This window comes from Columba livia, chromosome 1, assembly GCF_036013475.1.
Source record: "Columba livia isolate bColLiv1 breed racing homer chromosome 1, bColLiv1.pat.W.v2, whole genome shotgun sequence".
In the NCBI taxonomy this organism is placed as follows: domain Eukaryota; kingdom Metazoa; phylum Chordata; class Aves; order Columbiformes; family Columbidae; genus Columba; species Columba livia.
This window is the reverse complement of record NC_088602.1, coordinates 135,740,207-135,756,451: the sequence shown is the minus strand read 5'-3', so window position 1 is coordinate 135,756,451 and position 16,245 is coordinate 135,740,207. Positions and strand designations below refer to the sequence as shown.

At 38.9% G+C, this 16,245-nt stretch overlaps 1 protein-coding gene across 7 annotated transcripts in view; it reads left to right on the top strand.

The window, feature by feature from the left end:
* The first annotated feature begins 304 nt into the window (after nucleotides 1–304).
* The window catches only part of KRAS (KRAS proto-oncogene, GTPase), a 26,010-nt gene continuing 10,069 nt past the window's right edge, over nucleotides 305–16,245 (top strand). The window contains exons 1-5 of one of the 7 annotated variants that reach the window (XM_065032332.1): nucleotides 305–532; nucleotides 1,519–1,536; nucleotides 1,639–1,761; nucleotides 7,934–8,112; nucleotides 10,171–10,330. In XM_065032332.1, the coding sequence (XP_064888404.1) occupies nucleotides 1,651–1,761; nucleotides 7,934–8,112; nucleotides 10,171–10,330 (450 nt within the window). In that variant the 5' untranslated portion in view covers nucleotides 305–532; nucleotides 1,519–1,536; nucleotides 1,639–1,650. Of the gene's footprint in view, nucleotides 533–1,518; nucleotides 1,537–1,635; nucleotides 1,762–7,933; nucleotides 8,113–10,170; nucleotides 10,331–12,027; nucleotides 13,016–16,245 lie in introns of those variants that run through there. The other 6 variants (XM_065032358.1, XM_065032363.1, XM_065032350.1 and 3 more) reach the window with 6 other exon arrangements.

Sequence of the window (16,245 nt, the reverse complement as noted above, 5' to 3'; positions counted from 1 at the left end):
CGTTTAGCACGTAACGCGTCCCCCACGGCGGCCGCTCAGCGCGTTTCCCTCACACCCCGCTCCGCGGAGCCGCGGCGGCTACGGGGAGGGGGGAATGGCGATGAAGCGCTGGAATTACGCTTGTTTCCCTTCGCCACCCCTCGGGCACGCCGCTCCTCGGCCAGGCGTCCCCTCACGCCGCCACCGAGCCCCCGGTGCCCGCAACGGGCGGCCCTCCCCCTCCTCCCGCCGCGACGCCTCAACCGCCCGCGGCCGCGGGCGGTTGAGGCGTCGCGGCGGGAGGAGGGGGAGGAGGCGGAGAAGGGCGGGGCCGGGGCTGCCGCAAAGGGGAGCGCGGAGCGCATCGATCACCGCCGTCCGTCCGTCCATCCATCCATCCGCCCTCTCGGCGCTCGGCTCCCTCGGCAGCTCCAGCCCTTCCCGTCCCCCGCCATTTCAGACCGGGACGGAAAGGGACGCGGAGCGGCCGCCGCGGCGGGGCGGGCAAGGGAGGCGCCGGCGTGCTCCCGCGGCCCGCTGCAGCGCCTGGCAGGTACCCGCCTCTCCCTACCCCCGCTCAACCGGAGCGAACCGCCGCGCTTGCTTTCTTCCCTCCCTGCCTTTCCCTTCGAGGTGGGGCAGGGGTAAAGCGGAGCCGGGCACCCCCGTTCCTCCTCCACCGCGGAGGGTGGAAGAAACACCGGCGGTTGGGCGGGAAGGGTGGGCCGCCCCGGTCTGTGTCCCGCTGCCGCCCGCGGGGCTGCGCCCTGCGCCGGCATCCCCCGGAGCAGCCTCCGCCGGCCCCGCCGCCGTCCTTCCCCGCGGCGCGGGCGGTGGCTCGGCGGCCTCGGGAGGGGGCGGTGGGACAGGTGGCCAACGCCCTCCGGGAGCCCGGCAGCGTCTGCCGAATCACACGCGCCCCCCCCCCTTTTTTTTCTTAATATATGTATATTTTTAATGTATTTTTTTTTTCTTCCAAAACGGTTACAACCGTCGTGCGCGGGGCTGGAAAGTTTGGGCGGCCCGGCCGCGCCGCTGCCTCTAGGCTGAGGGGAGCCGGGGCGGGGGGGGCGGGCAGCGGCGCCTCGGGGGAGGTGGGTGAGGGGTCTGGGGGGCGGTCGCGTTGAGCTCGCCCTGCCTGGCAAAAAAACCCAACAAAACAAAACAAAAAAAAAAAACTAAAACCAATTATAAATTGTGTCGGCGAACCCGTCGGGTGAAGCGGCGGGCGCAGCCGCGCCTGTCCCGTCGCGGGCGTTTGCAGCAGACGCGTGTGTGTTGGAAGCCGGGGGGCGCTCGGTTCGGTGCCGGTTTCCCAGAGAGTAATCCGGGCTGTCTCCCGGAGCCAAAAAGCAGCGGAGAGGAAAATCTTCGCTCTGCAAGAAATACTCTTTGACCTTTTCCAGAATTTAACGTATAGTTGCTTTTTTATCTCTTTGTAATGGGAACCTTTCAGCTTAGTGCCCAAGCTACATTCCCTATGTATAATTTTATTAGAGAAATAGCATTCCCTCATAGCATTTTTGTCTTGTCTTTCAGGGAGGGAGTTCCTTTCCGGTAATAGTAAAGGAACGTGATACTGAGTGAAAATGCACCAGCAGCATCCTCGTTAGTTGGAACCTGACTCTTTCTGCTTAATGTTGGTTTCTTTGTCATCAGGTCTGCTAAAAAATGACAGAATATAAACTTGTTGTCGTTGGAGCTGGTGGTGTAGGCAAGAGCGCCTTGACAATACAGTTAATTCAGAATCACTTTGTGGATGAATATGACCCTACAATAGAGGTAAACAATTTCATCTTATACTTCTTGTGATTAGAGATGATCAGTAAAAATAGTAGTTGTTTGCTTCTGGACAGTTATCACAAAAAACGTAGAACAATGCTTCATATTAAAAAGAATGTAAAGGTAATGGTCAGCATTGGAGAGAAAATTGCTGTGCGTCTTCATCTGGCTGTGGAACAACAGTTACTGTAAAAAATTAACAATTTTGATCAGTTGAAGTGTAGTGTTATTTGCCGTGTTTCATTGGACGTTTTGGATGCATGTTTTTGGGATCTTGGTGACAAAGTATTTGCCAAACTCACTTCAGAATGTTTGGCACAGCCCTCCATGGCTTTGCATGCAATCTCTTAAATGCGACTTTCCCTTTTGATATCAAGAAGGGAAATTTGTAGTTCTGAAATGTACGTGTCAAGCTTTCTCAGCTCCTATCATTTGGATCTGTTTCACATGGTGAGAAATGTGTTCTGGAATGTTATGGTGCAGAATGCAAAAATTTGGAGCCTGATTTATTTTTATTTCTTTTTAAATAGGCCAGTGCCTGTTTCTGTATCTAGAAAAAAAAATGTTATGAGAGAGCTGCTGTAGTGGATTCTTTGAAACACAAGGCACAGTTCCTCAAAATTTGAAATTGTATTTAAGCTATAAAAGTTGTGATATTTTAAAGGTTTTTAATGAGCAAGCAAGCTCTACTTTTAAAATACAAGAAAAATACCAGTGTTGTCTGAAGTCTCATGTGCATCTTTGGATTTAATAACCTCAGACTGTATAAAAAGAGAACTGACACTATAGTTTACCCAAGATTTTTACGTTCCCAGCATTGAACCTCTGTATCTTCTGATTTCATTTATATGTTTATATTCCAAGCTTACTTGAAGGAATCACAAGTGTTTAGGCTTAAAATGTTGACTTGGAAAAGAGCTGTGTAGTCATTTTTAGGTAGACCAAAGGGGCACAAGCCAGCGCGCTCTGAGGTGGTAGGAAGGTGCCTCACTTCATTGAAGCTCGGGCCTGAGTTACCGTGCCCCAGAGAGAGATGGGTCGGCTTCAGTTCACCTTCCTTCGCCTGTGGTGTCCCCTGTCTCTCCATTGCTTGGCTAAGTACCCTCATGTATGCTTGTAGGAGATTTTGTGAATGGACCTATGGAGAAAGGAAGAGTGTTTTGATTTGCACTAGGAGAGCAGGTCTATTACAACGTGAAATCTTAAAACAACAGCAACCCAAAACATGCTTAAAAAACAGGAAATGCACAGGACTGGTTGAGGGGGACAAGCAACATGGGATCTTAATTTTTCCTGCAAAAGGAACCTAGGGGGGTGTTGGCCTTTGTAGCGCTTGTTCATAATCATTTGTGTTTCTCTTAGATTAGAGTTATGTTTATGTGTTACAAAAAGTGCTGTGGAGTTTCTGTGTTAAAGTTGTCATACAAAGCCAGAACTGTGTAAGCAATTTAGGAACACAAAAACATGAATGCCTGTATTCCTAAATCACTTGGGGCATTTTGCTGATCAACAACCCGTGCATTTTGAGGAATACTAAATATATTTTAATGTAAAATAATAAATTGAAAATACAGCCCCTTATAGAAGAACCTAAAATCCCAGAACTCTGGCTTTTACTTGGTAATGTGCAGGGTTACTGTGGCATTGTGGTGTGGTCCAGAATCAATGCTTTCCCAAAAGAAAGAAGCCTTTAACCTAGTGGGCTTTACCAGCATCAACAACTTGTTGCATATAACAAATTTAATCTTCTGCAACTCCTACAAGTTCTTGTCTGAGCACTAGTTACCATTTTTTGTCTTGTAAATTCTGAGACCTTGAGGATGGAGACTGTACCTTCCTACTGTGTGGTGAATCACCTTGTGTGCACACCGTGCTGTGGAATAATTGTGTAGGTAAGCTTGTAGGGAAGAAATAATTCAGTTATAATAGGGATGGTCTGCGATTTGGGGTGGCAAACATTCCAGCGAATGGGCTTGAAACTGGTTTTAAATGCTTCAGTCTTTGCCTGGGCGAAATCCCATTGGGTTGAGAGGGGTTGCTAGACTGTGCTTCCTGAGAGATGCAGTTGTGGTGGTGGGGGCTGATCAAAGAACAATAGCTGCAGAGTGGTTTTTGTGCAGTATGAGCAAATAAGGATAAAGTTGCTTTGACTGGTAAATAATGGTGGTTCAGTAGTGTCACTGCTATTGTTTCTCACTTACTACTGTTTCTTTGGTTGCCATATGGCTGTTGCCAAAATACTAATTTTCCTTTGCAGATAAATAATCAGGCTAAATATTTTGTGGTAGACAGGGAAAAGAGTTCAGTGTTTGTTTTCTGTAGTGGATTCCATAACTACACCATTATTGAATAGTTTTATATCTTTCCTGTGATTAACAAAATTAAACTCAACACTTCTAAAATTCTCCTGTTGCGAGGACATGATGCAGTTGAAGAGGGGGAAAAAATCACAGATACATTTACAACGTTAATCTTGTTGCACTTTTCAGTGGAATAGACTTAATGGTTCAACAGATAACTTGTTTGGAAAATGTCAGATTTCATGGCCTGCTTGAGTATTTTATTTACTTATATCTGAGCACAGCAGATGACAAGGGGCGATGGGAGGAATTAAAATGAGTGCATGTTTGGGCGGCTGCTGTTATTCAAATATGCATATTTCCTATGTGTTTCACGATTTCGTATCTTATTTGAAGTAGATGTCCAAGCATAGATTTATAGCCAAGCATTTTTAAGTTTTGTGTTTTAACTGTATGTACAGTAACCCTTGTAAATCTGGCCCAATACACAGAACAGTTGGACTAGTGCCCTCTACTGGTCGAGGTTTGTTAAGTCTTTATTTACAATACCTTGTGTGAGAACCTATTTTTTAAATTTTATTTTATATTTTAAGCTTCAGCATGCCCTAGTGCTAAATATATGTCATCTTTTAAATGTCTTAGAGAAAGAGCAGCCACCTTTGTTGCCCGTCAGAGGTTTTTTAATTGGATTAGCAAAATCCCTTGACTGATTTAGGAATACTGATATTTAAGTCTGTGTTCTGAAATGGCCTACACACCTGTGAAACTTCCAGCACTATTTAGCAATAGCATAGTCCTAGTAGCTGTGATATTTTTTTATTAAATCACTGGTATACTGGATTATTACAAAATAATACTTACTTGCTTAGTTAGGATTTATTAAGCAGTGGTTTTGTTGTTTTTTTTTTTTTTTAAGATAAATTTCATATATAGTGTATAGCTCAGATTTCCTACCACATTTTCTTATCAGTGCTTGTGAACAGATGGAATTATTACTGCTTTAGCATAATGCTGATTTTTATGGCCTGTGAAAGGCCATAAAAGCAGGTTAAGTGATTAATGAAATAAAAAAAAAAATTTATATGGATATGCTGAGTCTGTATACTGGGGAAAAATTGCAAATTCATATTTGGAGTTGGGTACTACTTCCAAATTGAATTCTAGTTTGCATTTGGTTTGTACTTAATAGTGTTACACTGGAAATTTCTTCATTGTTTCTTCATTGCGTTAATTACTGCAAATCTTCCAATGTGCAGTAAAGCTAGTGGATTTTTATAAATTATTACATTTATAGATTAGAAGGTTGTTATTTTTCCTTGTTGAAGGGGACCCTGGCTATTTGGGTTCTGCAACTGTATTTTGAAGCAGAAGTGCCCCAAGTACAATAGCGGCATAACTTTTATTTTTGGTAGATCCTACATTCTGTTTTGCAGGACTTGATAATTTTTGCAGTATGGTAACACGTAAATAAGGAAGTATTATCTTGGGTATGTTTACACTGCGTTTTACCATGATGGCAGGAGGGTCCCAGGAGCCTGAGCTTTTAACGTGGTTCTTCAGTTTTCTTTCCTACAGTGACAAATGTGATTGCAGGTTTGATATTTTTGGGGCAGGGGGAGGCATAAAAGCAAAGTGTTTATTATTTCAGTAGCTTGGAAGGAAATCATAATCTTGTATTTTCTTTTCTACCTCTTTCTTTTCCTTCTGCTTCAAATCTCCTTTCTGGTTACTTCTTTCTAGAAGTGGGCAAAACAGATATCTCAAAGCATTCCTTCTTGTACCTGTGCTGTGCTTTACGCTGTTGCATCTTTGCTACTACTGCTAATATGGTAGGCATGCTAAAGCCAGCAGTTCTTGAAAGTGATGGGGTTTTTGCCTCTTAAAAATTATTTTCTTTAATGAAAATTACTTAAAGCTTTTGTTCAGAGCTCAGTAGAGGGGAATTTCTTTTCCTTTGAAGTGCTAAGTTGTAAAGGAATAACACAGGCTTTTCAAGAACTGTTTTTTATATTTTTATAGTAGGAGTCAAATTGCAAGAAGAAAAAAAATGAAAGCTTGTAAATATGCCTAGTATAATGCTAGAAGTTCTACTAGTACTTCACTGTGAACTGTGATAAAGGTATCATAGGACATGGGGGTCCTGCTATTGAATTGAAATGAATTGGAATGAAGATTTGGAGGGGGGGGTGTGCGTTGTTTTTTTTTGTTTTTTTTTTTTTCTTAAGCAATGAAATGGAATATTAACATTATTTTAAAACACACTGGAGCTTGTGTATTTGTCTCAGCTGTATCAATATTTAAACATGGCTTATATATTTATGAAGTCACCCACTTCTTATTTGAACATGGAATTGGCACTTCTGTGAAATGAATATTTCCAAAATCATGTTGGAAGTAAACTTTTATCTTTAATGTAAACAGTCAATATTGTTTTACCTAATACTGTTAAATTCATCCATGTTCAAGATAAATGTGAGATTGCAGGGTTTGGTTAGTTTAAGATACTGATTCCATACAGCTATCTACTTCTTGTTTTTTAGCTTGAGCAACGGGAAAGAAGCGAGCCTTTTGTAAAAGTAGGAAGAGATAGAGAGTGCACAGGAGTAGGTATACTGTGCCTTAAAATGGGTACAAAGGAACGAAGGTCATTCTGAATTAATCTTGAAGTTGGATAGAATTGCAACTTTAATTCTTTAATTCCCTTCCTAGGACCTTAGGTTCACTTCTGTATAGTGTTAAAAAAGAACAATAGCAATATTGTGTTAATCTCTAGCTAAAGGATCTGAAAGGTAATACCAGGGGTTTGTGTTTATACTTTTTTTTCGTTACAAGTACTGTTTACTGAGGATAGCTTCATGGCACTGCTCAATGACCTATTTTTAAAGCTTATTGATACGGTTTTATTTTGAATATACAGATGTTTATAGAAAATAGTTATTGGGAAAGTAATGCATATGTTCTTACCACTAAAACTGTATACTCATAAAAGCCTAGCACCAAAAAGAGTTGTAAAGAAACATTAATATCTTGTTGCTTGGGACTTTGTACAGATTTTAGCCACTTGAATCAGTGACCTGTAAACTTTGAATTGATAGTGTTGAAATAATTTGTTCCAACAACTCTATGAACCAACTTGTCACGGCTTTTATGTGACTTTTTGTTGGTCTGTTGTGGCTAAAAAGCTCAAACTTCAAATAACTCAATTTCGATAACAAATATCATCTGCACCTGCTTAGGCATACAAAATAGATTTTTATGTCCCAAACACTGAAGATTTGTTTTACTTAATTTCCTTTTCAGTGGCTTAGATTTTTTTTTTTGGAGTTGTCATACTTGTGAACTCTTTCTGTGTCATTATTTTGTATATTGTTGTGGCACAACACTTTTGTAAACATCCATAGAATGAAGGTCAAATCTTACTTAAAAAAAGAAGGTAAATTGAGTGATCTTAAAAAACGTCAAACCTTCTAAAACGAGGATTACAAGTTTGTTTAGTTCTTCTGTTAACAGATACAAAGGGGAGATGGTTTTGATCTGAATCAAATTTGTACTTTTTGTCCTCTTGTGCAAAATAAGAACAGTCTTTTTCTGGCTGTGTGTGTGCACAGGTACTGTTACTCACTGAAGATTCAGAATACGGATAATAACCTGTCCTTTCAGTGCTCTTTCCAATTCTGGATTGCTGTATACACGTAATACAGGACACTTTCCCTACTGTCATTTGTCAATCTGTAAAGCTGGATTTTAACTCTTAAGTTTTTTCAGTCATGCTCGATTGCTAGTAAAAAAACGTTATCTCCTGAGTTATAGGTACTTGAAATCTTACTTGTTTGTGTTTAACCAAGATTTGGTGTTTTTTTTCCTTTTCTTAGGATTCCTACAGGAAGCAAGTAGTAATTGATGGAGAAACCTGTCTCTTGGATATTCTTGATACAGCAGGTCAAGAAGAGTACAGTGCAATGAGGGACCAATATATGAGAACAGGGGAAGGCTTCCTGTGTGTATTTGCTATAAACAATACAAAGTCTTTTGAAGATATTCACCATTATAGGTTTGTACCTTGAAAGAAAATTGACTAACTCTTTTATTAGGTGGATAGATTGCTTGCTCTTCCACTAGGTAATAAAATGTTTTCTTCTGAAATACCATCTAAGGGGAAATTTGCAAATTAGCAATATTACAACTTATTTGTGCACCTGTAGGTCTTGAATTTTGGGTAATCTGAAAATCTGCCTTGTTCACACATTAGGCAGACAAAATATCTGAAAGCTCTTCTGGTATAAACTAATGTCACTTAGTATTTCTGCCTATTCATAGAAAAGACTTATCTAAAGGTCACCTCTTCCCGTTCCATAGATAAAATTTTGCGCTAAGACGGAAAAACTTATGCAATTGAAATTGTAGAGACAATAATGTCCGTTATTAGTTTTTGTTCTAGGGGTGGAAATACCTGTGAAGTGTTACTGGAAGTGTAGCATGTGTGAATCCTGACACCTAAGAAGGGCAGACAGACAAAATCGGAGCTCCAGATGACTGCTAAAAACCAACATCTTAGTTTCTTCCTATTCTCTCTTTTAAAATAATTAGTTAAAAGTTTCAACTTACTTTCTTTGTCAGCTACACAAATACAGAAATAGAAGCAGTCTCTGGTGATTACCATACCAAATCATTTCTAACTTAGCTTATTTTTATACTGAATTCTCCTGGGGTATTCTGTTAGAAAGCAATGCAAATCCCACCAAAGATCACTGAATGTAGCAGCATCAGTTAAAGATTAGTTCCAAACACATAATGTTAAGCTCTTCATACTTAGGCATTTATAATGCTGTCATATCACTGTTGCTGTAGGGCGGAGGAGTGTTTTGGTATCAGTATTACCCACAAACCCAACATGCACTTATAAGCTGAAGTTGCATCATTTTTGTTGTGAACAGCAAGTTACAGTTCTTCATTTAAGGTGGGAAACTGTGGCAGTTCAATGTAGTTGAAGTCAGGAGGTGCAACCGCCCTGATCACAGAGTTTCGTTTTTTTCATTTTTCATTTAATTGTGTTGTGTGCTTGTGTGAGTAGCTAAACGGGTAGATGCCTCACTACAGAAATAGTTTCCTGCTTATGATATATCTCCCTGCAGCAGCTATGGGGTCAGAGGAGTACTGCTGCAAATTGGGGGCCAAGAAAAACTTGAACTTCTCTTCATTATCTAACCAGATCATTATGAATGGGTTTCCTCTGGTTGTAGAGGAAAAGGGGACAAAGGTAAGATAAATGTCAGTGTAAGGGGAAGAAGGACCACGGCAGTTTTTATGTGGAATCTGTGTTTTTAAAGAGAGAGTTGCAGAGGAAGGCCTTCTCAGTTTGGCAAAGAATGTTGTGAGTTGAGTGCTGGAGTTTTTACTGTGCATTCACACACCTGTGAATGGCCTTGCAGACTGAAGCTGAAGGCTCATAGATAAATAACTGAAAACAGCGACTATATTAACTAAGGAACATACTGCTGGATTATTGGGGAAGGCAAAAGTAGTGAAATTAATGATTGTTACTTGGGATTCTTGACTAGTACATCTAACTAGTATTTTAAGATGCTTTCTAATTAGTGTTTCAAAGGACTCCTTTAACAAATTTATCTTTGTAGAGAACCAGACCAGTGGTCTTCAAAGTTTAAAAACCCCTGTCTAAATGCAGGGTCTATAATGCTGTTTTTAATTAAAAAAAAAAAAAAAATCCCAACCCCACCAAACCAAAATCAAGACAGTATTTTATCTTAGCAAATTAATTGAGTATTACGAGTGCTGAGTATGAGAGATAAGTAGTAAGATTTATATCAGAGCTTCTTAGGCTTGTTCTGTAAACATTCTGTAATGACATCAGAATCTATAGTAATTGGGAAAATACAACTTTTTTTTCTTTAAATAAGGTGAGAAACCTGATGGTGACAGGATTAGTCCATTTATTTTTCATGGCTTTTAATAGTGTATGTGTAGTAAATTAACATAAAGAATGATGTTGGAATCTGATAATTTAATTTTCTTTCATTGTTTTAAAATTTACTGTATAAACTATCAATACCTGTTAAATAAAATGCTTTTTTTTTTTTTTTTGTCTTTTTAGGGAACAAATAAAGAGAGTTAAGGACTCTGAAGATGTCCCAATGGTGCTAGTAGGAAACAAATGTGATTTGCCTTCCAGAACAGTAGATACAAAACAAGCTCAGGATTTAGCAAGAAGTTATGGAATTCCTTTCATAGAAACATCAGCAAAAACAAGACAGGTAAAGCTCAAAACTTACAGGTATAATTGTAGAACTCTTATGTGAATTCTCATAATGTTAGTTATTCAAGGCATTGGCAGCTGCTTGGTCATATCAATAGATAGGTTTCTCCAGAGTAGAAAGTCTAGCAGTGTCTCTGTCAACTCACCGACAACTGGTAATTGTTTATTAATGAGTGATTTGCTTCAGTTGCACAAACTCAAAACAATGAGACCTGGCCTGTTAGTACTCTCCACTGCAGACAATTTTAGCCTTCTGAAGGTTGCGATAGGTTTTAATAAAATAAAAAGCACTTTTACTTAGAAAATGCTTTTATCCTCAGCAACAGGATGAAGCAGACAAACAGCTAATTAGCTCATTCTGTATTTTCATTAATAACAATTTTCTTTGAAGCATTGATTCAGAGTTAGTGGGACATGCTTGATAGACCTTTTTATAGCTAAGCAATTGACCATAACTCTTTTTTGAAATTACCGGATTAATTCCTTGTGTAAACTGATACTCCTCTAAGACTTTAGAGCTCACTGTTGTTTTATTGTACCCCACTGGTACACGTGAAAGAGGCAGCCACTGGTGTCTTTTTAGTGCTTCTCTCAGGGTTTCCAAGGATAAAGGTGCACGTAGTCCTACAACTGCCTATTCAGAAGATAAGCTATGCAGATACAGACAAAACTGCGTCTGTACTTGAAGAAAACATTCCTTTTGAAAAATGCTGATTTGTGGTCTTTCTTTTTAGAGTAAATACTTACTATCAGTACAAATTAGATCAGGCCCGAGTGGCCAAGTAACTCATACTCTCTGCATAATCACATGCAACTTATGAATTGGGAGTGAGGTGTAGCAGACGGGGGCAAATAAGAGCAGAGTACTGCAACTTGAGTAACTGCTCAATTTAACTGCTAAATAGATTCAGCTGCATCAGTTGGCAGAATTTCCTCATAGACAGTACATAAGTTATTTTTGGATAGAAGAAATAAATATTTTATAAGTGCAAATTTGTTACACCCACCTATGTTTCTGACAAGTTGAAACCTGGACTAATTAGTGAAACTTTACACAGGAATCAAAGGACTGTTAACTTTTGGCAATAGACAAAGTCTCTGTTAGGTAGGATAAAAAAAACAGAACTGCACAACTTTAATGGCTGAGAATAAATTAGGCCAGAAAAGTGTTCTGAAGAATGTGGCACACAAATGAACTGGAAAATTAAGTGTTCCTGTTTGGAAGGTCCTGTATCAGTGGCTGTCATTGAGATGTTAGGATAAAAAAGGAAGAACTCTGAAAATACATTTGAAGTTTAGAATAATAGCTGTTCTTCAATAACATCTACATTTTACGTTGTTTAGCCGTTTTTATAGAGCATCAGGCTTTGAGGAAATACTTATTTTACGTAGCTACTTTTAATAAAAGTATGTGGATACAATGATGTATTTTCAAAGATTTCTTCTCCATTCCCACCTGCAGTTTACTCCTACAAGCAGCCCCACCATGCCTAGCCAATACATGCACAAAAATCACCACTCCTGTTCAGTTTTATAATCCTTGTTTACACAAAGTAGTATCTGCTTTTTTTATCTTTCAGACTTCTAAGAAGTCTGCCAGAGGTTTGTACTTGTTTCAGAGAACAATAGATCAGTCATATATGAACTGTCATTCTATAATTTGACTGCTTTTATCTATGACTTTTATTTCTGAAGGTGCCAACTGAAATGTTACAGAAGGGATCTGACTGTTGGCTGTTGTTTTTCAAAGCTGAGCTTTACACCCTCTACAGATAAGGAGTCCCTAAAGGTGTCTCGTGAACTTTAAAATACAGATACCCAATATACTGGCTTCTAAAAGTTGGAACCTCTAGGTGCCGTTGGTGGTTCTTTCACAGTGCTGTTCCTAATGTGTTGTGTTATGAAACTGCTTCATAAGTTGCTGTATTAATAAAATATTTTTGAGAAGACGAAAGGGAACTGGAGGAAGAACCTGATATTTGATTACAGCAAGATCATTTAAACATTTGTGTATGTATATGTATGTATACTTATACATTATTACGATTTTTCAGTCACTTTCATATATAGAAAATATATGTATATATATATACACACACGTTCTTTCAAAGTAACTTTTTGAATTGGGGGATCCAAACCATTTTCCAAGCTGCATGTGGCCCATCGACTGTACTTTTATTGGGCAGAATTCATTCCTCGGCTAAAAAGAAATAAATAAAAAAATCTGGTCCTCCATGGTTACATGCCCAAGTATCAACAGATGTAGCTGGTGCTCTGGTAACTTCTGGAGTCTGTAGAAAGTCTGACATGAATATTTAGAAGCAAGAACCTTCCCCTTCCCCTTATGTGCCCCACCACCACACAGAAATGTCAGCACTAAGGCCCTGTGGAAGGGGCTCTCCCCATCGTCCTGCTTCCTTCCCCATGTCCCGCTTCTGCTGGAGCTCAGGGAGTCAGAAGGATCCCTGGGAAAGGCAGCAGGGGAGATGGCAGTGGAAGGGGCTTGGCCATGCAGTCTGTTTTGATTGCCAAGGCACTCTTTTTAAATGATGGCATTGCGTGCTCATGCAAAATGATACCTCAGGTCCAAATTTTTGAGATTTTTCTAAAATTAATAGAAAAGGTCAAAAAGAGGAAAGAGAGAAAATGCTGAAATAAAGTGCAGAAGTAAGTGGTTCTAAAAGTTAGTACATTTGGGTTCATTTGGTTCTGACGGGCAATAAAGATGTAAACTGTAACTTCAAAAAAGGTTGTGTTTTAAGCCAAATGTGGGTGTGGATTTTCAAACAAATCCTTGAGTTCATCATGAAACATTAGGTTATTGGGCCCTACAACTTGGGTATAAGGCTACAGGTTTGTTTGTTTGTTTTTTTTTAATCAGACTGCTGACTGAAATGAATATAATATAATTTATGAAAATAATCCTATTTTTAAATGTAAACATGTGAAAATACTGTCAGTTGCATAAGGCAGGTTGCATCACTTTTACTCATCCTTTCACAATCCTTATGCAGAAGGGTGTAAATTTCTTAGCTTTATTTTGGTAGCTGTTTCTGCTTTTTTCTGTCTGACATAAGCTTTAAATTCAAATTTTTCCCTATCCACCCGCATGAGTGTATAGCACCCAGTATTATCAATAGTATTGATGAGAAGCAAACTTGACTTATCCCCACCAAGGCTGCATCCTGTGTTCTTTACTGAGATTCCATTTGCCTGTGAGTTACACAAGGAAAAGTTGTCAGGCTGTATCCCAAATATGGTTTTACTGTAGGATTTTGTTTTCCTTGGAGCATTTCAGCAGTCCTGCTAGTGTTGAATTCAACGGAAAAGCTGCTGTATGAGCATTATTGTAAGAATAGTAGAGGATTCACCAAAGCGTCAGGTCTTATCTTTGAGAATATGTACTTAAACACACTTCTGAAGTGTTTAATGAAGAAGGGGACCTAAATCACAAGGATGCTGTTAAAAAGGTGCTATAGTTATTTTAGCTGTCTGATGTACAACAGGTTTAGGTCCTGAACTTGTGAAGAAAATATGTTGAGAACCGGTGCCTGGTCCAATGAAGTAGTTTATACAGTATTTACAGAACTTCATTCCTTCATCTCAATTAAGATTAATGAATAACTGATAATTTAGACAATTTGTTTTAATCAACCTGCCATTCTTTTAGGGCTTTGTCATAACTATTTAACATTATTGTATGTGTTTCACTCCACACCATTTTTAATGTAGTTCACGTGTACACGTTTAATTTTAAAACTTGTTTTTCAATCACTTGTAACTTTTCAGACTTCACAATGTGGGCTGAGTTTTTCATGTCACTTGTTTGTTGTAAGGTAAAACTTTGCCAAAAAAGTTTAGCCCTTCCCAAGAATAAGGTTCCAAGAGGAAAAAAAAAGTTTGATGATTTTGAAATGTATTTTAGCATCCAGCTTGTGTGCTGAATGATGCCAGGATGCTGAGGAACAGGTTTGTTATGTACCTAATATAAAGATAAATAGGAGCAGAAATAAAAAAAGAAGGATGTGCATAATGGGTGAAATTCAGGTGGGACGGAGAGCTGTAATTCTGGCACTTCATAACTTTGGAGTGATTAACTTTGTGGCTTTAGTTGTGATCTTGTGCAGTATTTACTGATGTGTGTGTGGTATTTAACCATCATAATATAATGTGATGAGCTTAACAGCCCTTCTGTCCCTAAACTAGTGGAGGTTCTGCATGTGGCTGAGTTGTAGTAACTGTTTCCAAGCAGTCTTTTGAAGTATTATGTCTGAGAGACAGCAAAAAATTAGCCTTAACCTCTACGTTAAATGTTACACAAACTAGTAGATATTTTGCAGGTTTGTGTGTTTTCCAGTATTGACTCAACTGACCTTACTGCTACAAAGTTTTATGTTGAAAGTGCTTTTATGCAAGTGAGTAGCATTCTTTTTGCTGGTGTCCTCATGAATAGTTTTGACTTTATTTGTCTAACAGTTGGTTTTAGGAGATCAACTCTGATAAAATGTATAAGGGTGGACGCAGGACATTTTTGAGAGGTCAAGGCTAATTGTCATTAGTTCCCTTTAAGTGCTGTTGATGCAGAACCTGTGAAAATTTCGATTTGTACTTTGATCTGTATTTGAAATAGTTTTTCTTTTCACATAGTTGTATTTTAAATTGAATGTTTGTCTGTCTCCGAGGAGTCAAAAGCATCTTGAAAACATTGCCTCAGAGTCATGGCTTCTTTGGACTAAATAGCAGTTTAGACTTCAAAGATTTTAATATCTACCAAAGGATATTTTTGCTTTCTGTTCTGACAGCTAAAAAAACTGGTTAATCGTATTTTAGATATATGGTCCGTCTTCATTTAAGGAAAAAATACTGAAGAATCTTAAAAAGAAATTGGTATTAAAAAGACTTTGTAAGCTGATAGGGCTGGCACCTGGCTCTTTAAAATGTCACCTTGTGCTAATGAAATTAGCAAATGTCTCTGTGCATATTTTCTTTCAGAATAATTTCTTTCAACAGGATTCATTAGACTGTTCTTGGTGATGGTAGTAGTAGTAATTTCTTTTTTCACTCTGTCTGTGTCTCTCCCTCTCTCTGCATTGCTAAAGCAAATTACAGCTCCTGTTGGTGATGGGAAAGTTGGCAATAAATGTTGACTGAAGAATTTGTTATCTAATTATTCATGTGAAAGCTCCATAATCAAATTCTGTATTTCTACTGCAAAACAGTAGATTTGCAAAAATGTTGATTCCTGTACAGCCTGTGCTTTGGCACATATCAGCTGATCAATGTTTACTGCTTCCTCTTCAGGAATAAACTTCTATTCCTTCCAGGAAAACATGAAAATATGAGCTTTACTTGGTTTTTGCTGGGTTCTAATGGCTTCCTTTACATTTTGCAAACTCTGACCTGGAGAGTGAGACTTGACACCTCGCCAATACTTCACTGTATGCTAACAGGACATATTGTATGTACCAGAGAAATACAATCCAAGAAAGAAAGAAAGTTTGTTTAATCTTTAAATGCAAGTGGCTGTAGTTCAGAGGAACCCTCAGATAAGCAGCAGTGTTTTAAGAATGAGTCTTAAATGTGATAACCTATGGAACAGTTCTTGCAAAATGAGCCAGTAACTGTGGCAGTAAATGTTAGGTATTTTATTATTAGGTGCATAATATGAAGACGGATTGGAGAGACAATTTATGGAAAACCTGCCAAGTAAAAGTCCAGATTGTGCGTTTAGGTAGTAATAAAATTTCGGGGCTTAAATGGTTGTTCTCTTTTCCATGATTGTCAGTCTGTTCTGGTTTTATTTTCAAATAATTAATTTTTATTAAATTAACCCTGTTGATCTGACCAAGTAGACAAGTAATGAGATTGACAGTAAGGCAAAGGAGATACATGCTCTCCCCTTTAAAAGGTGCA